Here is a 26,876-nt window from a genome sequence, read left to right as displayed (position 1 = left end):
TTTCACATGATATGGTGGAACAATTATACCTCGCTCATTGAGTTATGAGGATAAAATGATATAGCTGCATATGCTGACACATCTTCAAAACTCAATGCATCTTGAAATCGCTTCTCTCTTTCCCTGTTTCTTGCATGGAAAGCTAGACTGAGGGTTTGAGGTAGGTTCAGTTCAGTTCAGTTCAGTTCAGTCGCTCAGTCATGTCCAACTCTTTGCGACACCATGAACCGCAGCACGCCAGGCCTCCCTGTCCATCACCAATTCCGGGAGTTCACCCAAACTCATGTCCATCGAGTCAGTGACACCATCCAGCCATCTCCTCCTCTGTCGTCCCCTTCTCCTCCTGCCCCTAATCCCTCCCAGCACCAGGGTCTTTTCCAATGAGTCAACTCTTCACAAGAGGTGGCCAAAGTATTGGAGTTTCAGCTTTAGCATCAGTCCTTCCAATGAACAACTAGGACTAGTCTCCTTTAGGATGGACTGGTTGGATCTCCTTGCAGTCCAAGGGACTCTCAAGAATCTTCTCCAACACCACAGTTCAAAAGCATCAATTCTTCGGTGCTCAGCCTTCTTCACAGTCCAACTCTCACATCCATACATGACCACAGGAAAAACCATAGCCTTGACTAGACGGACCTGAAGTAGGTTAGGAGGGAAGAATGTACCTAGAATTGTGATAATGGTTTTGCAGGTTTCTCTGCTTGTCTATGGAATTAGGTTCATGATATTGTACAGGAGACAGGGATCAAGACCATCCCCATGGAAAAGAAATGCAAAAAAGCAAAATGGCTGTCTGGGGAGGCCTTACAAATAGCTGTGAAAAGAAGAGAAGTGAAAAGCAAAGGAGAAAAGGAAAGATATAAGCATCTGAATGCAGAGTTCCAAAGAATAGCAAGAAGAGATAAGAAAGCCTTCCTTAGCAATCAATGCAAAGAAATAGAGGAAAACAAGAGAATGGGAAAGACTAGAGATCTCTTCAAGAAAATTAGAGATACCAAGGGAACATTTCATGCAAAGATGGGCTCGATAAAGGACAGAAATGGTACAGACCTAGCAGAAGCAGAAGAGATTAAGAAGAGGTGGAAGAATATACAGAACTGTACAAAAAGGAGCTTCACGACCAAGATAATCACGATGGTGTGATCACTCACCTAGAGCCAGACATCCTGGAATGTGAAGTCAAATGGGCCTTAGGAAGCTTCACTACAAACAAAGCTAGTGGAGGTGATGGAATTCCAGTGGAGCTGTTTCAAATACTGGAAGATGATGCTGTGAAAGTGCTGCACTCAATATGCCAGCAAATTTGGAAAACTCAGCAGTGGCCACAGGACTCGAAAAGGTCAGTTTTCATTCCAATTCCAAAGAAAGGCAATGCCAAAGAATGCTCAAACTACCGCACAATTGCACTCATCTCACATGCTAGTAAAGTAATGCTCAAAATTCTCCAAGCCAGGCTTCAGCAATACGTGAACCGTGAACTTCCTGACGTTCAAGCTGGTTTTAGAAAAGGCAGAAGAACCAGAGATCAAATTACCAATATCCACTGGATCATGGAAAAAGCAAGAGAGTTCCCAAAAAGCATCTATTTCTGCTTTATTGACTATGCCAAAGCCTTTGGCTGTGTGGATCACAATAAACTGTGGAAAATTCTGAAAGAGATGGGAATACCAGACCACCTAACCTGCCTCTTGAGAAACCTATATGCAGGTCAGGAAGCAACAGTTAGAACTGGACATGGAACAACAGACTGGTTCCAAATAGGAAAAGGAGTACGTCAAGGCTGTATATTGTCACCCTTCTTCTTTAACTTCTATGCAGAGTACATCATGAGAAACACTGGGCTGGAAGAAGCACAAGTTGGAATCAAGATTGCCGGGAGAAATATCAATCACCTCAGATATGCAGATGACACCACCCTTATGGCAGAAAGTGAAGAGGAACTAAAAAGCCTCTTGACGAAAGTGAAAGAGGAAAAAAAAAAAGAAAAGAAAGTGAAAGAGGAGAGTGAAAAAGTTGGCTTCAAGCTCAACATTCAGAAAACGAAGATCATGGCATCTGGTCCCATCACTTCATGGGAAATAGATGGGGAAACAGTGTCAGACTTTATTTTTGGGGGCTCCAAAATCACTGCAGATGGTGATTGCAGCCATGAAATTAAAAGACGCTTACTCCTTGGAAGAAAAGTTATGACCAACCTAGACAGTATATTCAAAAGCAGAGACATTGCTTTGCCAACTAAGGTCCGTCTAGTCAAGGCTATGGTTTTTCCTGTGGTCGTGTATGGATGTGAGAGTTGGACTGTGAAGAAAGCTGAGCACCAAAGAATTGATGCATTTGAATTGTGGTGTTGGAGAAGACTCTTGAGAGTCCCTTGGACTGCAAGGAGATCCAGCCAGTCCATTCTGAAGGAGATCAGCCCTGGGATTTCTTTGGAAGGAATGATGCTAAAGCTGAAACTCCAGTACTTTGGCCACCTCTTGTGAAGAGTTGACTCATTGGAAAAGACTCTGATGCTGGGAGGGATTGGGGGCAGGAGGAGAAGGGGACGACAGAGGATGAGATGGCTGGATGGCGTCACTGACTCAATGGACATGAGTTTGGGTGAACCCTGGGAGTTGGTAATGGACAGGGAGGCCTGGAGTGCTGCAATTCATGGGCTCACAAAGAGTCGGACACGACTGAGCGACTGAACTGAACTGAGCTGAACTGAACTGCTTGTCCAAGTTAGTTACCCTGTTCTGTGTGTGCTCTCACTTTCACTCACTCACCACCTGCATCTTGAGAGCAGCCCTGTACCAGGTACTGTGTGGACCTATTTTTCTGGTCAGAGTACTCAACTAATGGCATCAGTACTGTTTTCACAGTGAGCCTACTGGCTTTTTTGATTACATAGAATCATTTTCAACTTACAGCTCTTCAGATCTGATCATCCCCTTCATTTTATTTTCTCTTTGAGAAACACCCTATGTTTTCACCTCTGAGATAATTTCCTATTCTTAGTGCCCCTCGATGTTGAGTCACTGGCTGACCCCATAAGCTTGCTCAGTGGAAGGTCTTATCATTGGCTGCTCCACCTTAATGGATCATATTAGATGAAATACATCATTGTGAGGTATTATGTTTAACCAAAATACTTAATTTCACTGCCTCAGGAGCAGAATGGCCTTGTGACCAGTGTCTGGACTTTTGTTTGCCGACAACCTTGGGTTTGAATACTGATGCCACAGTTGAGTGTTTTTGGATGTTTTACCTAAGTGTTCTCATCCTAAATAACCTCTGTGTGCTAGAGGTGATAATTATACCACTTTGTTGGTGCTGTAAGGACTAGAGAGAGGTGGGTAAAGCACGGAGCATAGGGCATGACACAGTACAGTTGCTTAGCAGATCCAACTATTTAAAAACAGAACTTTTCACTTGCTTTTCTCCTCCCACCAGAAAGATACATTCAGTTGCAGAGAATTTAGAAAATCTAGTTAATTCAGATGAATTAGAGAAAAATCACACACAGTCTTAAGATCCAGAATAACCAAGTGGTCCCATATGGCCACAGACCTTTTCAGTATCTGTCTGTGTCTTTTTCATTCTCCCTCTTCTCCTCTCTCCCCCTCACATTAGGGTCAGTCATATACAGTTGCCGACGAGGTCATTTGTAACCTAAAAATGACAGTTTCATGTAGTTGATTCTAGTCTAAAATTGAATCATGTGATACATATTTTTAGTCTACTTTTTACAGTTAACGATATTTACAAACATCTTTCAAGTTCACTGGGACTTCCCTTGTGGCTCAGCTGGTAAAGAATCCACCTGCAATGTGGAGACTTGGGTTTGATCCCGGGGTTGGGAAGATCCCCTGGAGAAGGGAAAGGCTGCCCACTGCAGTATTTTGGCCTGGGGAATTCCATGGACTGTATCTGAGACAGATGAACGACCAGTGTCCCTAGGAAGCAGGGACTACAGCCATCCTTATTTTATTGAAGAAACTGAGAACAGTTGATGTGCTTAAAGTCATACAGGTAAAAAGAGTGAAGAACAGATCTCCTGTCTGTTTTCTAAACCACAATATTCTACCCCCTCCAAAGCTATAAGGATGTTTATCCCAGTGCTGTTCATAATAACAAAAAAAATTGAAACAACCTAATTTTCGAGAAGTAGAAGACTGGTAAAAGAAATTTGGTATAATCATACAACGGAATACCATGCATCAATTGAAAGTGATATTAGAGAAGAATACTTAGTGAACTTGAAAAGTGAAGGTGAAAATTGCTCAGTTGTGTCTGACTCTTTGAGACCCCATGAATCGCAGCACGCCAGGCCTGTGTCTTAACATCTGTGAAATTCAGTTTGAGAGCTATGAAAAAAGGCAAACATATATAAAAACTGTGATCTAAGTGCAAAGTTAGTGTCATGGAAAACACACAATGTGTTTTTCAGAGAGCATCTCAGGTTGGGTCTGTAGCATGTACCTGAAGCTCGGAGGTTCTGGACTGAGTGTGGCAGGCTGGGGAGGACTGATGGAGAGGACATGTCTAATATCTCTTCCTCTCTGCTTATTTCTGTTCTTCTTTTTGTTATTCACACAGCTAAGAAAGATGATGAGGGCCATGATGTAATAGTGTAGAACCCCAACAGAGCATTCATGGTTGTCTTTTCAACCCTTTTGGCCGTTGCACATGTCATTTTTTCTGAACGTGAAACTGCCTGCAGCCTCCCTCTTGCAGTTCCTCCTTTTTTCCTTCACACTTTACCTGTATATGGTTCTCTGTGCCATTAGGTCTCATCTTAGACATCATTTTGTTAGGGAAGCCTTTCCCTACTCACCAACACTAGTTCATGTCATCCCTGTGTTTTCCATTGTACCTTATGCTTACCTTACCGCTTATCGCAGGGTATTTATGCTCTTGCCTACTAACTTGACACCTTGTCATTAAACTGTAAGCTTGTAGAAACATGAGCTTTATTATTCTTGTTTGAAGTCAAGGTCTAGTACCACGCCTGGCAGAAAGCATGTACTTAAAAGATTTAGGCTTGAGTCAATTTCAGTCCCTAGCCCATGAGTGTAACCTCTGGTCATTAGAAGTTACAGCCATAAGGGCCCAGGGGTAAGTCCATTCTCTTCAGTGCTCTGCTAGTTGTCCTTAGGGGTTTGTAGCCTGGACTGTACACTTCTGATATTGCATAGTAGTTTAAAATTCCTTTTATTTGTTTAACTTATTAGGAGAGCTTCTTAGAGTAAGCTGTCTATGCTGAGACCCTCGATAAGCTGTCTCCTGAAATATCTGCATGAATTTGGGCACATGGCATGTGACAGCCTGTTTCTAGCTGTTAGCACAATGAGAGCTGAAACCAGAAGCTGTAAAGGAGGCATCACCCCCTTATTAGCATCTGAGTTCTTTAATCTGAAACAAAATTTTGTTCATTTACCTTTTCCTGTTAGGCTATTCAAGCTATTTCCATGTTAACTACATTGTTTTTTTTTTTAATGTATTTTATTGACGTATAATTGATTTACAATGTTGTGTTAATTTCTGATGTACAACACTGTGGTTCAGTTATACATATATTTTTAAAAAGGTTGTCAGTGGGAGAAACCAACCTAGTCCCTTTTTCTTGAGGAGTAAAACATTTGCCCCTTGAAATTTGGGTGAAATGTTAACTAAAAGATGCCAGATAATTTGAGTTTACCCTCTTCAAACTGTCTTTCCAAATGCAGTAGTTAAATTCAGGATAATTGTCCAAGCTTGGCATTAAACATAAGAAACAAATGCTGCCTCTTGTCAGGACACTCAGCATACTCTTGTGTATGTAGTAATCAGGGAAGAAAGCTGGCTTTTGTGCGATAAACTGTGTAACTCACTGGGGTACATTTAACAGTGGATGTACTGAAGCAATTAAATCTGACAAATCAAAAAAGGAAGTCACAGTGTCGCCTACATTCAAGCCAGGCTTCTGTATCTTACTTACTCTACTTCCTGTCTGTTTTTCTGTAGACTTCTGTCTGCGGATTTTCCTCCCAACGGAGTCCATGCTGGTGCCTCGTACTCACATTGTGAGGCATATGTATCCATGGCTTTTTTAGGGAAATACAACCCCGAGGGGAGAAGCTGTCACTTCAAAGCATGCCACAATGCTTAGACACAGCCAGAAAATTAACCATGTCGGCACAATAATGTTTCCTTAATGCTTTAACCCTTTCTTTGATGCTGATGTGTGTGTATGTGTGCGCTCAGTAGTATCTGACTCTTTGCGATTCCATTGACTGTAGCCGCCAACCTCCTCTGTCCATAGGATTTTCCAGCAAGATTACTGGAATGGGTTGCCATTTCCTTCTCCAGGAGATCTTCCCAACCCAGGGATCGATCTCATGTCTCTTGACTACTGTGTTACGTAGATAGATGGATTGATGCTGATAGTCGTCAGTTTCTGCTATAAACTTGTTTCTACCACAAGGAGATATCTTACGAGTTTTGTTTTTGTCTGATCATAATAGAACTGATATCTGCCTGACTGCTGTGCTGGAAGAGAAGCTGTTGAAGGGGGGTGGGCAAATAAATGAATTATGAAGGAGAGGAGAGACCAGCTCTGTCCCCTCAGTACTTGGCTTCTTCCTACCACTCACCTCTTTTTGTAAAATATACTCTATAAAATATATATGCTCCATCCCACCCTTAAACCCAGTTTCACAGTGAAGGGAAAGGACTCTAACCCTTCATGAGTTGTTATTTGGTTTGTCTGTTTTAATTCTTTTAACATGATCATGATATCCTTATTAAGGTAGATTTATTAGCTACATTGTTTTCTTGTGTCAATTAATTAATTCTCCATTATACGTAAGGAAAAATGTATCTTTAATTTAAAATGAGGTTCCCAGTAGTTGAAAGGAATATGGACATTTTGGAGAGGATTCAGCAGAGAAAATGTGTGAAATTGAATAAACTTTAAAAAAATGCATCAAAGTATTGAAGTTGTAGTATTTAGTATATATTTGGGCTATATTGGTGTCAAGGATGTATTTACATTTAAGGAGTAAAATCATTTATAATATAGAGAACAGTGCTACACTAGATTGACTATACTGTGAAGAAGATGTGGGGGGATGGGAGGATCAAATTATAGAATAATACCTTTGACTTACATAGAATGATTTTCCTTACTCTTAGGACAGATGAACCAGGGCACTAGTTACAAAGGAATTGTTTGCTTTGGGGGAACCTTCAGAACAAGACAGATTCCTTTCCAACTGAGATAGCTGGGAGAATTTCAAGAAACACACCATGTAATCTTTTTAAGAATGGATCTTAGACTGAAAGAATTAAAACTGAAAGAAAAAGGAGTGTTGTCCACATCCACAGGCAATTAAAAAAAAAAACTATTCATATGAATAATAGTTAAGCTGAAATCTCATCTTGGAACCATCACCTAATCTTATTTTGTGAAAGAAGATTGTTCTTAGGTAATTGCTTTCTTGATCTGCTTTAGGTTCAATAATTCTTTCTCACTGCTTTTATTTAATTGTGTTAAAGTATGTTTATTAAAGTACTAATAAGACTAAAGCCATACTTATTAGAAACGGAATTATTCATTTAAATTTTTTGATATTATGAAATGAAAGGTAGGTTCTAATACTGGAAGATGAATCCTGCAAGTCTAAAAAGTTGTTTTCTGTATACCTAGTTTTGTTTTTTTCGATAGTTTATTCTGTATCTGACATTACAAAATTTTTATGAGATGAAACTTTGTTTCATCATAAAGGCAATTTATCCTAGGAACTCTAGGCAGGGTACTTCTTCCCCAGTGATTTTTATAGCATCTAATTAATGAATGGATGACTGACTAGGCAATGCATGTTAAGAGTAGACTTTGCTTATTGTCACCCTTGATAAATTTTAGAATGTTTGCGACTGAAGTTTTTTTCTTCTCTGCTTTTTCCAGCTCTTTGACTTGAATCAAAGCCATTATTCCTTTTCTTGGGAAATGCATCTTAAAGCTTTTTAAATGCTTTTTTTTTTTTTATCTTTGTCTTTCCTGGTTTTATCTACCTCTTATCTGTTTATTTGCTATCCACTTTCAGGTTCTGGTTTGTTATATTTTTAGAATAAGTCAATGACTTAAACATTTTAGTCAGTTTTTTTTTTCCTGCCTTTTCTGGTTACTTCCCAGTCACACATATTTTGACTGATTTATTGTGAAAGCACATCAATTTCCTTTTCGGGCCCATAGCTAGCAGGATCAGCCTACCCCACAGTGGACTGCATGTGGGTCATTTCTTTGCCCCTCTGGTCACTGAGTGAGTCCGGGCCTCATCACTAAGCTGCTAACTACCATGCTTCTTGCCCGGTCTCCTGGCTCTTGTCAGCTCCTTCCTGTCCTTTCTTCATGCTGCAGGCAGCTGATCTTACTCGAAGGCATATCTCCATTGACCCTCAGTGCTTAAAATCCTTTATTACCAATCCTCTGTCAACTAGATACAATCCAAACTTCTTGATGTGTATAAAACCCCTGCATAAGCTGACCATTCCCACCTGCCTAGTCAGCCTCCTCTCTGCCCACAACTGCTCACACCCTCCCCAAGCCAGTGACTCTGCCCATATCATACACAACACTCCAGGTGCAGGGAGCAGGCTGAGCACAGGCCTCAAGCGATGCTTGAGGAATGCAGTGATAGAAAGTGGTCCAGTGCTGAGCACCAGTGAAATATTGTATTGCTGTAGGTGTGTACCCAAGCCCTGCTGCTCAGTGGAGAAATGGTGAGAAAGGGGTCATCCAGCCACTCTCTCCAAGGGGAGAGGAAAGCTGGTACTGAAGAGCTTGCCGTTATCCACACCCACACTCTGATGCCCTCCACTGTTTCTTTCCCCAACCTCAGCCTGCGACGGTGATCACTGGGGGCCTCACTGCAGCAGCCGGTGCCAGTGCAAAAATGGGGCCCTGTGCAACCCCATCACGGGGGCTTGCCACTGTGCTGCGGGCTTCCGGGGCTGGCGCTGTGAGGAGCGCTGTGAGCAGGGCACCTACGGTAACGACTGCCACCAGAGATGCCAGTGCCAGAATGGAGCGACCTGCGACCATGTCACGGGGGAGTGCCGCTGCCCACCCGGATACACTGGAGCCTTGTAAGTGATGTGCCCCTGGGCAGCATGGCAGAGCCCTCCCACCCTCGCTGTTCCTGCTGCTGCCAGCCTCATATTCCTGTAGTTCTGTCTCTCTGGCTGCCTAAGGAGTTACTGAGGGGACAGGACTCCAGGCAGTGACGGCCACTAGGTGCTCCTGCTGTTTGTCGAGCATCAGAGCCCAGTCAGGGTCTCAGAACCAGCTTCCATGCATTCCTTTGGCAGAGCAGGGATAGAGGGGCCTGGATGTTGTGTTGAGTAGCAATATTTGGGGTTTCTAGGGCAGATTTGGGTTTCACTTTGACACTCCCTCGATTGCATTCCTTTTACACTTTTGGCTATTAATGGTCCATGTGGTTCTGCTCTGTGTGGCAGTTAATTAGATGGATAGAAGAGGACGAGTTCAGTGCCTTAGAGAAGGAAATAGATGTTAGAAGTAGTTCATGCTCAAAGGTTAGCTGGGTTATTTAAGGCTCATAGATTTGTAGGTGTTGTTTTGTGACTTTAAAAGGACTTGTGTCACATTTGTGTAGTATATGTGCACACAGTTTAATTCTTTCTGGAAAACACGGAAGCAAGTACTTAATCTCTACTGTGTTATGCTTAGTTGCTCAGTTGTGTCTGACTCTTGGCAACACCGTGAACTGTAGCCCACCAGGCTCCTCTGTCTATGGGGATTTTCCAGGCAAGAATACTAGAGTGGGTTGCCATGACCTCCTCCAAGGAATCTTCCCAACCCAGGGATGGAACCCAGGCCTTCTCCATTGGAAGCAGATTCTTTACTGTCTGAGCCACCAGGGAATCTCAAGAATACTGGAGTGGGTGGCCTATACCTTCTCCAGGGGATCTTTCCAACCCAGAAATTGAACCAAGATCTCCTGCATTGCAGGTGGATTCTTTACCAGCTGAGCTCCCAAGGAAGCCCTTGTCTCTACTACTTTCTTTATTTTGTGGGAAGGGCATTCTTTGGTTTGCTTGTATTAGCAAACAGACTAAGAGGCAGAATTTGCCCAAAAAAGTGAGACTTAAAAAATCTTGTTCCCTTACTGAGAAAATCACACCTGTAAATCACAGAACTAAAACTTGAAAAAAATGTGGCTGATTAGGTAGCTGCTTCCTGCTGACAGGGTTAAGGCTGTAAAGTAGAGCTAAAGAAAAAACTGAATTAGCCAAGAAAGCCCTGATTTTCAGAAAAATGGATGAGCATCTCAGACTATTTAATTGTTAATGTTGCTTTTATGGGTTTTTATCAAGGTCCCAGTTGAATAAGGCTTTGAGAAATTTGAAGCAATTTCATAGGAGAGTAAAAAAGGCAAAGGCTTAGAGTAGGAGGTATATTCATTTAATATGGAGCAGGCTCATCATTTTGAAGAAGAGAATGCTAAAAATTGAGTACAAGGAATATGGACTAATTTTCTTTCTTCTTTGAGATTAGAACAAACACACCAAGTACACTTCCAGTGTAACCCATGGGCTTTTTGAGAGTTGCATGGATAGTTCCTGTCACTAAGGAGTGTGTGGCCAGCGAGAGTCACCTCTCTGATAGGACAGATTCTCCTCAAATTGAAATGGTTTCAGTAGAAAATATCCCCCCAAAAGGGAAGGAGTAGGTGACCCCTTGACCCTTCCAGTCAATATGATTGGTGCTCTTGATGTTAATGAAATGAACAATATTGAACAGAAGAGCTTGTCTGTTTTAGGGTCCTGGGTGCTGCTGTGTTTGTGAACCTAAGGGTCGTAGGTTGGGATAAACTGTGGTGTCCTTTGTCACATGTTAATCCCTCAGCTGTGAGGATCTTTGTCCCCCTGGCAAGCATGGACCACAGTGTGAACAGAGATGCCCCTGCCAGAATGGAGGCGTATGTCATCACGTCACTGGAGAGTGCTCTTGTCCTTCTGGTTGGCTGGTAAGCATCCCACCCCACCCGCCAAAGTCCCCTGTTTCAGGATACCCGAGTGAAAATGCACGGGGAGAACTTTAATACAAAAGAATGTCACATCAATGGATAAAAATTTCAAAATTGGAAATACCCAACCATTTCAAAGCAGGAATTTTTTAGTCCAGAGAAGGCAGAAGGTGATTAAATCCTGAACTTGAAGTTTACTAAGGGTCCTCATGGAAAAGTTAGTAGGCCATCTGTCCTGCATCTCCCTTCAGGATATAAAAGGGAAATATCTTGCCTTTCACATGACAGCAAAAGCTGTTAAACACTGTAAGTATTCAAATAAGCATTTTCATAATTATGTTCTATGGATCATTATTATTCTTTGGGAACATTATTCTCAACAGGTGAAGTGTTGTGTAAAAAAGGTATTTGGTCTTTGAATCTGGAAACTCACTGAGGTAAATCAAGTTTTCCAAGTATTGAAGAACTCAGAGCCTTTAGTGTAATGATCTGTACCTTACTATACTTCCCAACTTTGACCATGATGCTCTTCCTTTGTGTAGTACCTCACAGGCTTGATCTTATGTGGAATACACAATGTCAAATCTAGTTTACTAGGTAGATTACTCTAAAATCAGGCAATAGTATTGGTTCGTGTTTCTCTGAGTTGGTTTCTGTAAAAGTCTGCTTGAAGACAGAAGAGTGACTGACCAAGGTCTGTTTCCTTCATTAACACACAGAAAACAAAACAGCAGTTGACTTCATGACTACCTTCCATCTCCATGAGCTGTAGTGAAGTTGCTCTTGCCGGGGTTCAAGTGATGTAATTGCCAGATTCAATGATAACTCCTCCATCTTCATTCTACTTCATTCCTCTGAAGCTTTTGACTCTGTTGCTCATCCACCTCCCTTTCCTAATCTCTCTCTCCACTTCTTTGATAACCCCTTCTCCTACCTCTCTTATTAAAGATCTCTTTTCCCAATCTCTCTTTTTTTACATACCATTTTATTTCCTGTGTTTCGCACCAGTCTTTCTCTTTTCTCATGATACGTCTTTCCTGGAAATCTCATTAAGATCCATTACTTGAACAGTCATCAGCTGATTTTTCTCAACGTTGACTTTCTCTGATCTGAACACAGGTGTGTATTTGTCGCTGTGCTGTTACACTCCCCACCCTGGTTTCACCTAAAGACACGGGTCACTATCTGCCTGAACTATGCCTAGGCTGTAGCCTTAGGAGGCAGACATGGCATTGCCCTTGTTGTAGGAATAGAGCAAAGAAGACTTGGAGTCCACTTCCAGTCAGAATCATGGGAAGTAAGATCGGGTTCAAGATGGCAAGACCACTGGGAGAAGTGAAAAAGAAATATCAGACCCAAGGCAAGAATTGGAAATGATAAGCAGACAAGACAAGGAAGCAGAGCCTGGAGAAACTCCATGGAGCAATAGAGTCAGTGCAAGGGGGCCTTTTTTGAGTGCATGATGGTGAGGCAAACAGAGAAGCTCTTGGAGAACTACTGTCTTGGAAGCAGGCCTGTCAAAGTCAGTGTTTGTAAAACCAAATTTGTCATACACCTAAACCTTTCTTAAGGTGATTCTCTTTTTACCCCCCACCCCTTTTTTTTTTTTTTGGCCTTCATTAAAACCAACACTTCTCTCTTAGTTGCCCAAAGTAGAAATGCTGAAATATCTTTGATTCCTTCTCTTCTTTTATTTCTTATAGTCAGCCTTTTGCAAACACTGGTCATTACTTTGTTCCTTGGATGAGCTGTAGAAATGTTACTTGCAGAATTTTTGTGTAGACATTGTCTGTAGGGTTGCCTCATCTTGAGGTTGAAGCGTTCTTCTTCTGGGTTGGAGTGGTCATGAGGTAGGATGCTGGTAACCACAAGTTTGGACCGTGAGTCCCAGTAGGAGGACACATGGCCCTCTCCATCAGCCGAGTAGAGCCTCCTGTATATTCTGCACCCCTACCCTGATGGATGTTTCTTACTGAATGTTTCAGGTCATTTTTCTCTAAGTGCAGCTGAGCTTCTAAGTTACACTTCCCTTTGTAACATTTTATTTGTGCAGTGATCCTAGGTGCTTTTCATAGGTGGCTATATATTCCTATTACACATACACAAGTATATATTTCAACTAATAATGTCCTGTGTGCATGCTAAGTTACTTCATTCATAGCCGACTCTCTGCTACTTTATAGACTGTGGCCCACCAGGCTCCTCTGTCCATGGTTCTCCAGGCATGAATACTCGAGTGGGTCGCCATGCCTTCCTCCAGGGGATCTTTCTGACCCAGGGATCGAATCCATGTATCCTGTGTCTCCTGCATTGGCAGGCGGCTCTTTCTTTCTTTTTTTTTTGGCAGGCAGCTTCTTTAGCACTAGAGCCACCTGGGAAGCCCAATAATATTCTACTTAAAGCTATTGACTCACATTAATCCTTCTTTGCAAACACTATTTCAACAGCATCTCTAAAGCTTATGTGGGACCATTACAAAATGTGAGTAGTTCCTGAGAGAGTGAGAATTTTCACCAGAACCCTGGCTTACCATGGATTGACCCTTGGCATATTTATTTCATCTAGTCATGTTAATATGTTGTGCTAGAATGAGGGGTTAGAGCTATTTTTATATCTGTCTCCCTCATCATATTGTGAGCTAATTAAAGGTTGTGACTTTATCTTTGATTCTCAGAGCTTAGCACGATGCCTGGCACATAGATGATTCTCACTTAAGCACTGATTTGAATCATCTCTCAAAGGCTTTTTCAGTTCCAAGATTCTGGAAGAACTTTTCTCATTGGTAGATAGCTAGAAACCACCAGAGGAGACTTAATTAGCACACCAACTGCCTTTGTGGGTAGCCAGGAGTTAGAGGAAATGTATTTTCTTATGCTATCCAGAATAAACATTTACAAAACCATCTGGTGTTCACTAGCCTCCAATTTCAGAGTGCCCACAGTCTGTCTTTTTTATAGAGAAGGAGGACAAAGCAACAGCTTCCAACAGTTAAAAACATTGTAAAAATCCCTGTTATTTGGGGTTATTTTGTTTGATGTAATAGTAACTCCAATAAATACATGATAAACTACAAAGCCAAGTTATGTGGCCAAAGGAAGTAGAAAATAGTAGAGTATTTCATTGACTTATTGGTAAAGTATCTTATGCTTCTCCACATAGGACTGGAATAAATATGACAATATCTGACAAGACAGACAGCCTCTAGGGTGAGAAGATGTGTCCAAGTTACTCTCTCGATTTCTCTCCCAGGAAATTAGTTTTCCTATTGATCTTGGCCCAGCAATGTTTGTTGAACCTGCTGAGAATAAAAGTGTCTTTTCTTCCAAAATAAAATGTCTAGAATTGTTTCTGTTGAAGTATTTCTTAGGCAATGTTAATGTTAATTCAGATACACAAAATGTCAATCCTTTTTTTAATGCTTCCTTATAAGAAATAAAACCAACAATAAGGTATATTTTCTCTAGAACATATGGTAAAGTATTTGAATATTCCTTTTGGGCCAGATGTTATCATTTCTGTAATGGATGCTCAATAAGTGCTGTTCACTTACTGTACATGTAAGACACAAGGAAGAACACTTAGGAGGATTTGTGAATGCCTTAGGTTCCCATAATCATTTGAGGTGACTTTGTTTTTTTAACGTAGCTATTTCTTATGATTACTATGCTGCCACCTATGCGTGTATCTTGAGATTTAGGCCTACTAAGAAAATAAGTCAATTTAGAATTTCTAACATCTTTGGGGTGATAAACAGAGTTTGCGTTCTAAAATCTCCTTTATCTAATCTTTGTGCAGCCCTGCGCCCACACCCTGCCTTCCCTTCCTGCTTCCTCTCTTCTCGCCCTTCTCTCTCTTCTTTGACCCTTCCTGGAGGCGCAGCTAATTTTCCAAGTCTCTTTGAATGCAGGGCACAGTGTGTGGTCAGCCTTGCCCCGAGGGTCGCTTTGGAAAGAACTGTTCGCAAGAATGTCAGTGCCATAATGGAGGGACGTGCGATGCTGCCACAGGCCAATGTCACTGCAGTCCTGGGTACACGGGGGAAAGGTAAGGGCAGCCTTGCGCCCCTCTGACTATAGCATGGAAGCGAAGCTGGGAGGGTCCAGGGCGCACACTTACTCCCATTTGTCTGCGACTATTCTATAATCTTCCGAGAAGCATCTCTAAGGTATCAGTGTATTTGACAGATTCCTTCCCAGCTCAGTGCATAGCAACTGGACCACTGACGACGATGGTGAATTGAAGATGCAGAGAAAGCATTTTTTTAAAAAATGAGAAAATATCAGAAACCCATGATGGATCATTGCTACACAGTTAAGTGATTAGGGCAGCCACTTGAAACCCCAACACTTCTAACCTTTTAAAGATTTTTGGATAGATTTATTTTAAAATAGGGTGCGTACTCAGGTATCTTTAAAAAATACGTCAGGCATAAAGTTTCCTTCCTAAGATGCCCTGTACTCTTAAGAATGTGTGTCGTTTAACTGTGTGGTGGTGATAGGAATAAGACCCTGTGGGACTTACAGGTCTCTCCTGATGCTTGTGTGGTGTGTGGTTTTATATCCACAGCTTGTCCGTTTTGTGTGTTAGGTGGTAAAGTGTTACCCAGAGTGCTTTGTTCAGCCTACAGCTTCTAATTTGCTCTTTAATCCATTGTATCCTGAAAGACTTGATAACCGAGCTTGTTAGCTTGTCTGTAAAATTAGAGAAAGCGGCTTGAGAGACAGAAGAGTATATTAGCCCTAAACAAAGAATTTGAAACCTCTTTCCTTGGAAATATGCTCATCTATAATGTTCAAACAATAATTGTAATTTCTTCTAGGGTTGTAAGAATTAAATGAGTACGTTAAAGCTTTTAGAACAGTGCTAAATCTTCCAAGTATTAGCTATTATTGTAGTTGAGTGATTCTATGAACTGTATAAATACTAGTGATTAACTTGAATGATATCTAGAAACTGTATAAATATTAGCTATCAGCTATCATTATTTTTTTAATATCTATGAATTAAAAATTCCTTTAACCTTCTCCAATGTTTTTCTTTCTAAAATTCTGGTCTATGACTTTTAATAAGATACTGTAGGGTGTTTTCCCCCTCCAATTTAGACTTCACACTTTCTTAGGAAATTTATTTATAAGTTTTGAAGAATCCCATTTAAGTTTTAATTGGATATTTCTGGATAAAGAAAATCTTGTCTTTGAATATTTATTTTTTATTTAGTCACTCTACCAAACTTCTTATTTAATTCTCATGTTATTTTTAGCAAACACTAAGGTTATTTTATTACCTACAGATAAAGATAAATTAGTCTCTTCTTTTCAGTATTTGTAATATGTCATTTACTTGAGTGATTGCATTAATTTAAACTTCTAAATAGTATAGTGGAATAGTGAAAGTTGCTCAGTGGTGTCTGACTCTTTGCAACCCCATGGACTATACAGTCCAGGGAATTCTCCAGGCCAGAATACTGGAGTGGGTAGCCTGTCCCTTCTCCAGCGGATCTTCCTGACCCAGAAATCAAACTGGGGTCTCCTGCATTGAAGGTGGATTCTTTACCAACTGAGCTATGAGGGAAGCCCAAACTTCTAAACGAATGTTGACAAATACAGATAAAAGTGGGAATTCCTATCTTCTTCCTAATTTAATTGAAAATGGCTGCAGTATAGTTTCCTGTTTGTTACTGGTTTCTAGTAGATGGTCTTTTTCATCTTTGAGTAGTTTTTAAAAAATCTATATTTTTATTAGAAACTTTTAAAGTAATATCTGTTTAGTTTCATTAATACAATTATGTATTTTCCTTAATTTTTGATGTTATAAATTATTGGCACCTTTAGCACATGGTTTCTATAACATGTAACTGGGGTACTCAGAAAGTTTTTGTGCCCTGCTTCCTGGTTTATGGTTGTATTTTGGAAAATGAGGTTGTTAGATGAATTCTGGATCCATGGTGTATTAAAGTCTTAACATAAAAAGATGAATCAGAGCAAGAGAGGCATGGGACCAAGCAGAACCCTAAGTAATAGTTCCATGTAATATTTTTGGACACTAAAAATTTAAATATAATAGTTTTCTTGCCCTGTCCAGATTTAAGTCTCAAATTCAAGGAACATAAAATCAGCAAACATACAGGCAGGCTTATACTCATTTAGAACATAGGGAAAGGGGATAACAGCTAATTTTCAGGTGAATTTTTGATTTGCAGCCAGGCAGGCAAAGAGCCAGAGTAAGAGAGGAAAGTGAAGAAGGAACTTGCTTCTTAACTTCTTTTTATAACAGTCGTGGGGTTTTTTTTGTTTTTTGGTGAACTGATGACATGACTCCTGTTTCCACTTCTGCTCTGATACACGGAAACACACACACACGCAACACAACGACGTCAAGCACATTTGTCATCGTGAAAGAGACAGTGAGTGGTTATGCAACCATTTGTGGCAGGAGGTGTGGGGAAAGCAGTCCGAGGGCCATTTGCCCTTTCCCCTGTTTTGAGAAGTCAGCGAAATATGACCACTGAGGTCAGGCCAGAGGGGAGCAGGTACCACCACAGGCAGCTGGCCCAGAGTGCACCCCGGATGTCGGGATGGCCCTCCCAGGCAGAGAGGACACAGAACAAACAAAATAGGCACCTCGTAGGCAGACAAAGTAGCTCATGGGATGCCCACATAATAGGCTGTAGGGTTTGTGGGATGGTTTCAGAGGACAGTGTGGTGAGGAAGGGTCATGTGGCACAGCCAATCTGGTGGCTCTCAGATCCTCACAAAAACCCTTCCGAAGGGGCTGAAGAGTGTTCTTAATGCTGAGGGGCTGTCGTGGCATCTTTGCGCTGGGGCTTCTGATGGCCTAGCGTGAGTCCACATACATGATTGTTGCCTCCTACGTGTTAGCTGGGTGGAGAGGTCTGTGGATCAGTTGTGGACTCTGTTAAGGGGAAGCCCTAGAATGTTACGCTGTGCTAGGTTCTGTACCATCCTCACAGTGAAGAATGTGGGCCAAAGGAGCGGAAGTCCAGAGTTATAGACAGGAATTGGGGGGATGCAGAAGTGGTCTTCAACAGAGGCAGTCTTTTCTGCTTCCAGTATGGAGGAAAAGCTGACTCTTTCCCAGTGTTCTTTATATAAATATTTTCCCAAGAGCAGAAGTTTCAGGTGTTTGAAAGGCAGGCAGCCGATCTATTGATCCCGGTCTGATGAGGAATTTGATTCTTTCACAGTAAATCATGCTTTGGCCCAATTATCCCGGTCACTCTGGAAGGCCATATATAAAAGGACAAAGGAGAAAATGGGACCTGGCACCCCTTCCATGCTAACGCACTTTCTTTTCCATAAGTTCACAGTGAGATGCAATAAGATAATCAAAATGATAGTCAAATCTATGACCCTCATTGGTTTGGGCATTAGCGTCATGTTTTATTAGATTATCAAAACTTAATGTGTGTCCATTTTTCCAAATTCCAGGGTATTATTTCAAAAAAATCTTTAAAAAAGTAAAATAAAACAGGAACTTCATATTTTCATATTTCTACTGTAGCCAGTATTTATTGCTATATTTTTATCTGCCTCTCTGCCATCTCTTAAGAAAGAAATTATTTCCTCTTTTAATGACTTCTAAGATTACTTTCCTTATTCCACATGGGACCACAAAAGCAACACTGAGGGCATAAAATTTGTTGGGAAATGATGTTTCTTTCAGAAAAATGAGCCCAAAAGGGAGGTAAGACTGCTTGACAAAGACTCTTAATTCAGCCAATGAGAAGGGTGTAATCTACTTCACCACTGTGTTTATTTTCAAGATGGAAAAGATCTACTTCTAGAAAGATATCCTACCATTTTGGTATGGTAGGTGGAAACTAACAGGATTCTCTTACAAGTGCCACACTGATGAAAAAGATGCAGGATGGTGAACCAAGCTTTACTGACTACTTTCGTAAGAAAAATTTGAATGGCTTTTTGCCATTTAAAACACAAACTTAGTAGTGTGTTTAATTATAGGTTAGAAAGGTAAATCTGGGTCATGCCCAGCTATTATGGATTTTGTTTGCTCAGAAAGAAGGAAGTCTCTGCCAAGACAGAGTAGTCACACTGCTCCCCTGTCTTTGGTGGCAGACGGTTTCCCATGCTTCCCATTTCTCTCCTGTTGCCCATTTTTAGAGCTGGGCTTTTCCTCAAGTTAAATTCCTGGAGTCCAAAATGTAGCGTTTGGGTTTCTTTTAGTAATATGATTTACCTTGAGCATAACTTTTTCTCTTTTTCTGGTATTGCCTTGTAAGGACATCTGGACAGACAGGTTACCAAACCGTCTTGCCAACCTTTAGCAGAGCCATGAAGAGGCCGGATGATTGACAGCATTTCTTTCTCTAAAGTTTACATTTTGAGGAGTAAACTAAGTGACTTGGCTTAGTGAAGCTGCTTAGAAGTTAAAAATAGAGTGCCTTTAAAAAACACTCTGGTCTAAAAATAGGTATACTCGTGTATAACTTTGCAACACACATCTGATTTTATGCTAAATGAACTTAGTTCAATTACTCCAGAACTTTTCTAATACTTTGTCAAGTGATTGATTTGAAGAGTTTGCCTATTGAAAAAAAGTCTACAGTCTGTGAAACCAAATTTGCAAGAGTCCCTTTTCCCTAAATATGTCAGAACCAGAGTTAACCAGAAAAATATCAAAGGGTTCTCAAGATTTATCCTCTGCTCTTAACTAGAATCCTATCCAGCCCTGGTATTGTTAGTCCTCACACCCTATCATTAAAAATATGCAAAGCCTTGTGGAAAATGTTTGCTTTTCAGCTCCTTTCCTGTTGCTTTGAAGTCTGCTTGGATTCATTATCGTGCACTTGCTGCTTGCCTTGTACCCATCTGAAAAAATGCAGTGCTGACCTACATTTTTGACTCTGGGTCTGGCATGACTTGAGATCCACATGGGAAGTGGCTGCTGAGACTCACAGAGTACTCTGCTTGTGGCAGCTCTCTGGCTAGGCAAGACCCCGGCTGCCTCTCCCTTGGCAGAAAGCACTCCTTCTGCTGCGGAAAATCCTATCAAGTCACCTTGCCTGGTCAGAAAGAAAAAGCTGGCCCAATAGGGGGCATACGCTTCATGGAGCCATGAGGATTTTCTCTTGAGTCCTTCCAGCAACTCGGCTTCCCACCCAATCTAACTTACCCAGAGCATATCTTCATCTCACAATCTAAGGCCTTTTTTTAAAAGACAATAAGGTGGATTTTTGAGATCTAATTTTTTTTTCCCCTTGCTGTTTGGTAGCCCTTCTTTCCAAGAGGACAAGTGAAAGTGAAAGTGAAGTTGCTCAGTTGTGTCCAACTCTTTGGGACCCCATGGACTGTAGACTACCAGGCTTCTCTGTCCATGGAATTTTCCAGGCAAGAATACTGGAGTGGGGTGCCATTTCCTTCTCCAGCAGATCTTCCCAACCCAGGGATTGAACCCGGGTCTCCCGCATTGTAGGCAGACGCTTTACCATCTGAGCCACCAGGGAAGTCCAAGAGGACAAAACCCCACTTAATAAAAATTTTGTGTTCAGGAACTCACAGTCTCTCTACTGCCTCCTGGCGGGAGTTTCCCATGTTGAAATTGAGAACACCTGATTTCAGTAGCTCAGACTTTCTTTGTCAAGTTACAAAACTTTCTGAATAAGGAGCAGTTATTGCCATTCAGCTTCGAAAGGATAGACATGTGGCTGAGGTTAAAAATTAATATCAACATAAAAGCCAAGAGAATTAACATTTGGTTTTGAATTTGCTCCAGAGTTTTCATTTTGAAATGGGGAAAGCATATATATTTTTTTAATTTAAGAATAGTTAATTTACAATGTTGTGTTAGTTTCCAGTGAACAACAAAGTGATGCAGTTAGACATACATATTCTTTTTCAGATTCTTTTCCGTTTTAGGTTATTAAAAGATACTGAGTATAGTTCCCCATGCTATATATAGTAGGTCCTGTTTACCTATTTTGAATATAGTAGTGTGTATCTGTTAATACCAAACTCCTAATTTATCTCCCTCTACCCACTACCCACTTTGGTAACTGTAAGTTTGTTTTCTGTGTCTATGAGTCTGTTTCTGTTTTGTAAATAAATTCATTTATGTCATTTGTTTAGATTCCATATATAGGTGGTATTATATGATGCTTGTCTTTTTCTGACTTACTTTACTCAACATGATAATATCCAGGTCCATCCATGTTTGCTGCAAATGGCATTATTTCATTTTTTTTTTGAGAGACAGCATATGTTTTAATTCCCTAATAATGGGCTGGGACTCACACTTGGGCAATTCATTTTCTCCCTTTCCTGGTATCTACTAAAGTGCTATGTATACCTTTAGCAAGGACTAGGTATAAAACATGCTTCCCATCCCAAATTCATATTTTGTTTTTGATTTTACTATTTCTTTAAACAGATTATATGACTGTTACTATTATAATTTTTCTTAATGCTTTTCATATCTATGATGGGACAATCACTAAGTAAAATATCAAATCCAAAAAGGATCTAAGTGTGTATACAACAAAACCCACCTGAACCTACTGTTTATTCTCACAAGGCACTGACTGATCTCACACTCCCACCTCCTGCACGACAGGTGCCAGGATGAGTGTCCCGTTGGCACCTATGGAGTTCGCTGTGCGGAGACCTGCCAGTGTGTCAACGGAGGGAAGTGTTACCATGTGAGTGGCTCCTGCCTCTGCGAAGCGGGTTTTTCTGGTGACCGCTGTGAAGCGCGCCTGTGTCCGGAAGGACTCTATGGCATCAGATGTGACAGGCGGTGTCCCTGCCATGTGGACAACACTCTCAGGTGAGGGTCAGCTGCCCCTGTGTGATGTGTTCTATTAAAGTTTTCACTGTAGGATCCCTGATGACTCAGATGGTAAAGAATCTACCTGCAATGCAGGAGACTCAGGTTCGATCCTTGGGTTGGGATGATCTCCTGGAGGAGGAAATGGCAAGCCACTCCAATATTCTTGCCTGGAGAGTTTCATGGACAGAGGAGCCTGTCAGGCTATAGTCCATGGGGTCACAGAGTCAGACACGACTGAGTGACTAACACAACTATCCACTATTTGGAAGGAGGGATTGGCAGAGATATTCCCATCCTGAGACCCTTCCTGCCTCTGGATCATCCTGGGCAGTATATGGAAGACTTTTACACTCAATGGTCCAAGTCAGAAGTGCTAAAGTTGTTCTGGCTGTGGATGGATATGAAATCCTATTCTCTGTTAATGACCACTGGAAAAAATTAAACTTGCTGAGGTTAGTACAGTGTTTCCCTAAGAGAGGGATTCTGTGACATTCCCTTAGAAGCCAAGATGCAATGAGAGACATAGGTTAAGCCCAGCTGGGTATGTAAAACCATCACAGAACGAGTCTCATGGCAGCCTCTTTGCTCAATGTCTATATAGGCAGGAAGTGTACCGGTGGAAGTTTTGAGAAAGTGCTTCGCTTGTGGTTGCCGCATGTGAGATGTGTGTTCAGAACTGATTACTTGAACATAGAACTCACAGGGGTCTTTTAAAGGCTCAAAAATCTCTCGAAGAACTTAAGAACAGGAAACCAAAGTCCCACCCACTTTACTGTACTTTGTCTGCCCCTGAAAATGTCTTTCCAACCATTTCTTCCTCTGCCTCCCCCAAGGACCAGATACACATCACTTAGAATTCTGGGCCTCGTTTACATACTGCTGGAAAAGTTGAGTTTGACTATAATGTGGTACATTATATAGCAGTTCAGGTGATACCAGAGTTACCTTTATTTGCATTCAGCACAGCTGTTACTTCATTTATCCTTCTGAAAGATAACTTTTGATCACATTAAATCTCAAATGTACTAAAGTTAAAAGTAAATAGAAGCCTGTGGTTGGTCTCTTCTTTAAACCATTGTTGGGAGCAAAAAAAAAAAAAAGACTTTGCAGTGTGTGTGCATGCATTGAAATACATTTTAGTGGGCATATTAAAGAAGTGCATTCTGAATGTGTCTCCAGCAGTTAGCAAGCTTCTTTAGTCAATTTCTGGTCTTCTTCATTGGGAAATATCACCATCTTTACAGGACAGGTTAAATAAACATTTGGAGAGTAAAACTGAATAATCTCTACAGGATTTGGGTTGTTTTTCAACTCTCCAGTGTTGAATTTTGGCTGCCTTTCCTGCAGTGTAAGGTTTGTCCCAGTGAAAGGTAATTCTCATTGGTAATAGCTAAGGACTTTTTAATGCCGGTGTGCTGTTTCGTTGAATGTAGATGCAGTCTGAAATCAAATAGATTAATAAACCTATACAAAGGATCTCTGCTTGGAGAAGAATTGGAAAAGCAGAGGAAATGCTGATTTTGCTGAAATTAGTTATCATAATAGTAGATGCAGGGCACAAGTTGACAGTTATTTGATTGATGTCAATATTGTATAAATTTGACATATGTCATGTGTACCTAAGCACATATGCTTTAACAAAGAAGTAAGTGAACTTATTTGATAGTTACATAGATCAAAATAACACTAAAATCTGTCTGATAATATATAACAAATAATCAGAAAATCAAAGACCATTAGCCTATGAAGTGCTTCACTAAATAATAAAAGCTATTTTAAAATATTAACTTGTACAAATTCCTATTAAAACCAGTTGACCATTGATTATATAACTCTTGTCTTCTTGAGTTCACAGTTGGAGCCACCCTTCTACTCTTAAATCTCGGACTTCTATGTAAAATTCCTGAAAACACAAAGTTCCTTTGAACCAAAAGGAACTTTTTATTAGTTCAAAGTTTAGCCTACCATTTAGTCAGACAAGAGTGTGGCTTGCTATTGCATAATACATGATGTCTATCCTAAAATCCTTTGTTATAATTATCGAGATAACTAATGAAATGAAAACTATTAATTTATAGTATCCTTAGGTAAATTTTGAGTTCTATGAATGTTCACATATTGACATATATTGAAGCCATATATTTGAGTAAGGGTTTGTATCAGTTAGTTTTGCTGTGTAGAACAACAACAACAAAAAGCCTATCCCAAACTTAGGGATATAAAACAATGTTTATGTATTAGCTGGTGATTTATTGCTTGACTCTTTGGGCTGGGCTCAGCTTGGTGGTTCTTCTGGTGGTCTGTGTGTATTCAGTTGGCAGAGCAACTAGAGGCTGGAATTCCTGTGTCTCTCATGTGTCTAGCATTTGGCTGAGTGATGGGAGTGACTGAGCAATCTAGCACATTAGCCTGAGCGTCTGTACACGGTAACTGGCTTCTCAACAGCTGTAAGAGACAGGGCAAGCCCCAACATGCAAATGCTTTCCAAACCTTTGGTTATACCACATTTGCTAATGTCTCTCCAGACAGAGAAGGCGTCATAACCGAGTCCAGCTTCCTTATACTCCACCTCTTAGGGGGTGGAGTTACCATGCATCTGTAACCATTTTTATTTTTCAAGCTATCATAAGGTTGAAATGAATTTAAATATATTTATAAGTGATGTTAGTATTTTCAATTACAGTACTATTATAGAGCCTAAGGGCATTCTCTGTGACCTGGAATTCTTAAAACTGACTTTTGTAATGGAAATAATTTTGAATAGGAAAAAAAATTCAAGATTCACTGAGATTCCACATGAGATATGTATATTAGCTCTTGTTAATAAGGACATTTAATAGCTGTGGGCAATCAGGATGTGCCTACTTGCAAATGCCACCTAATTGTCATATATTTGAGCATTAATAATATCTAAGGAAATGAATACAAAGAAGTTCAGTGACTCTATTTTAGCCAACATTATATTGGATACCCATAATAATTGAACTCTTAAATTGAAAAATTTACTAGAATGTTTTTATCTAGTTATATATGTAAATGTACAAAATGGTAGGTATTCCTATCTGTGTATAATCCGATTTCCATATTACACAAAGTGATATGTTGTTTAGAAAGAAATCAGGTAGGAGGATATTACCCTTCAACCTCCACTCTGCTCCTCTAACAACGACACGTAAATCTCATTACCAATTAAGCTGCCTGCATGAGAGCCCATCAAATGCCTCCAAAGTGCTCTAGTTTCCTACATCTAATTACAAATTGCAGAATACTAATTTTGGTGTCAATCAATCTGAGAACCAGTATGCTGCACTAATACTCACTGGGGGGCATTGAATATCAATTTCTCTGTCTGCCTCTAGCTTAGTTCAATTTCCTGTCCCTGAATTGTCTATTCTGTTTAACATTTATATCTATACCATGTATATTGCTTTTTGCTTTTTATTATTGAGTAACATTTCCTACCAAATATGTCCTTTTTAAAAATAGTATCTATCTTAAGGTAAACTACTTTAACCAGTTCATCATTTGGAATATTTCTTTTCTTTTTGTTATATGTAGGGCCTTGCTAAAATAAAATTAAATCTGCCCCTGCTTTTTGCACAATTCAGGCTTCTATTGGTCCTAATAATAATCCTTTTATCTGTGCAAAATCCTAAGTTTTAACAATTCCTTTTCATATCTAGCCTTCCTACCAGACTGCTATCAAATTTCCTTTTCCTTTGGTGTGGAAACAGAGAAAGAAATCTGGGTTCAAGTTTGATTCTGCCATTACCTGTGTGAGACTTGGAATAATTAGTACCTCTTTCCAGATCTCTGTTCCCTCATTTGAAAAATAGAGTCATACCTAACGTTGTGAGCATTAAATGAAATCATCCACATGTGGATTGCTTAGCATGGTGTTAGCACACATTCAGCGCTGGTCTGTACATCCGCTTGCAGTATCATCATAAATGTCACTTAAATGACTATTCCCTGCAATTAATGGTGATTCCTTTTAAGCTATAGAGTTGAGATTTTAAAAATTAATTTTAGGGGACATCCGGCCTTTGTATGCAGACATACAGATTATACTTTAACAAGGCTGGCTGACTTGGAGAGATCAGGGGAGGCAGATTCTATGCCCAGCTTCCCACCCCCACTGACACACACACATCAACTCTGATGTTTTCACCTGTTCACTCAGTCTGTGTTTGCCATGGGCACACTGTGTGGTCACGAAACACACTTAATTCTCGTTCTTCTGGAGCTCGAAGCCTAGAGGGGAAGGGAAACAAGGGAAGGACGGTAACAAGGGAAGGATGGTAAGAATAAGATTGTACGCAGCACACCAGCCTTCTCTGTCCATCACCGACTCCTAAGGTCATCATTTATCTGATGTCTCGGATAAATGTCTCCGAACTGTTTGGTTTAGGTCTGTTGTCCTAATGTAATTGTTAGTAACTTTCTCTTTATTCTTAAAAATGCCCTGGTTTAGACAGCAAATAATTTTCACTCTACCTATATTAAACAGTATGCATTTTACTCTGAGTGTAGGCTTCTAAGGGAGACTTTGAAGAATTTTAAGGAAGACGATACCATATGATCTGTTTTTTAGTTGATGATTCATGAGTGAACACAGGAAGGAAGATTGAAAGGCTCTTCAGGAGTGGAGAAGACAGATACCCTTGCCCCGGAGTAGGATGGTGACACTGAAGATGGAGAGTTATGGATAGAGTTGAGATATATTGTGGAGTTAGAATGGTTAGGTCCTAGTGATGAAAGCAATATAGGAGATGAGAGAGAGAGTTATTAAGAATAACTGAGGTTTTTAACTTAAACCGCTGAGTGGCTGGTTGGTTCCATTGCTTTAGTGGGAAGTAATGGAGAGGGATGGAACCCCACTCCAGTACTCTTGCCTGGAAAATCCCATGGACAGAGGAGCATGGTGGGCTGCAGTCCATGCGGGCGCTAAGAGTCGGACATGACTGAGCGACTTCACTTTCCCTTTTCACTTTCATGCATTGGAGAAGGAAATGGCAATCCACTCCAGCACTCTTGCCTGGAGAATCCCAGGGA

The 26,876-nt window shown here is 40.6% G+C and overlaps 1 protein-coding gene across 5 annotated transcripts in view; it reads left to right on the top strand.

The window, feature by feature from the left end:
- MEGF10 (multiple EGF like domains 10) overlaps window positions 1–26,876 on the top strand; it is a 185,900-nt gene that overhangs the window by 114,378 nt on the left and 44,646 nt on the right. For 3 of the 5 annotated variants that reach the window (XM_069591638.1, XM_069591636.1, XM_069591637.1), the window contains exons 6-9: window positions 8,865–9,111; window positions 10,895–11,015; window positions 14,923–15,059; window positions 21,606–21,818. In XM_069591638.1, the coding sequence (XP_069447739.1) occupies window positions 8,865–9,111; window positions 10,895–11,015; window positions 14,923–15,059; window positions 21,606–21,818 (718 nt within the window). The remainder of the gene's footprint in view (window positions 1–8,864; window positions 9,112–10,894; window positions 11,016–14,922; window positions 15,060–21,605; window positions 21,819–26,876) is intronic. The other 2 variants (XM_069591640.1, XM_069591639.1) reach the window with 1 other exon arrangement.

This window comes from Ovis canadensis, chromosome 5 (assembly GCF_042477335.2).
Source record: "Ovis canadensis isolate MfBH-ARS-UI-01 breed Bighorn chromosome 5, ARS-UI_OviCan_v2, whole genome shotgun sequence".
Lineage (NCBI taxonomy): Eukaryota > Metazoa > Chordata > Mammalia > Artiodactyla > Bovidae > Ovis > Ovis canadensis.
Note: the sequence above shows the minus strand (reverse complement) of the source record. Positions and strands in the feature narration are given on the sequence as shown.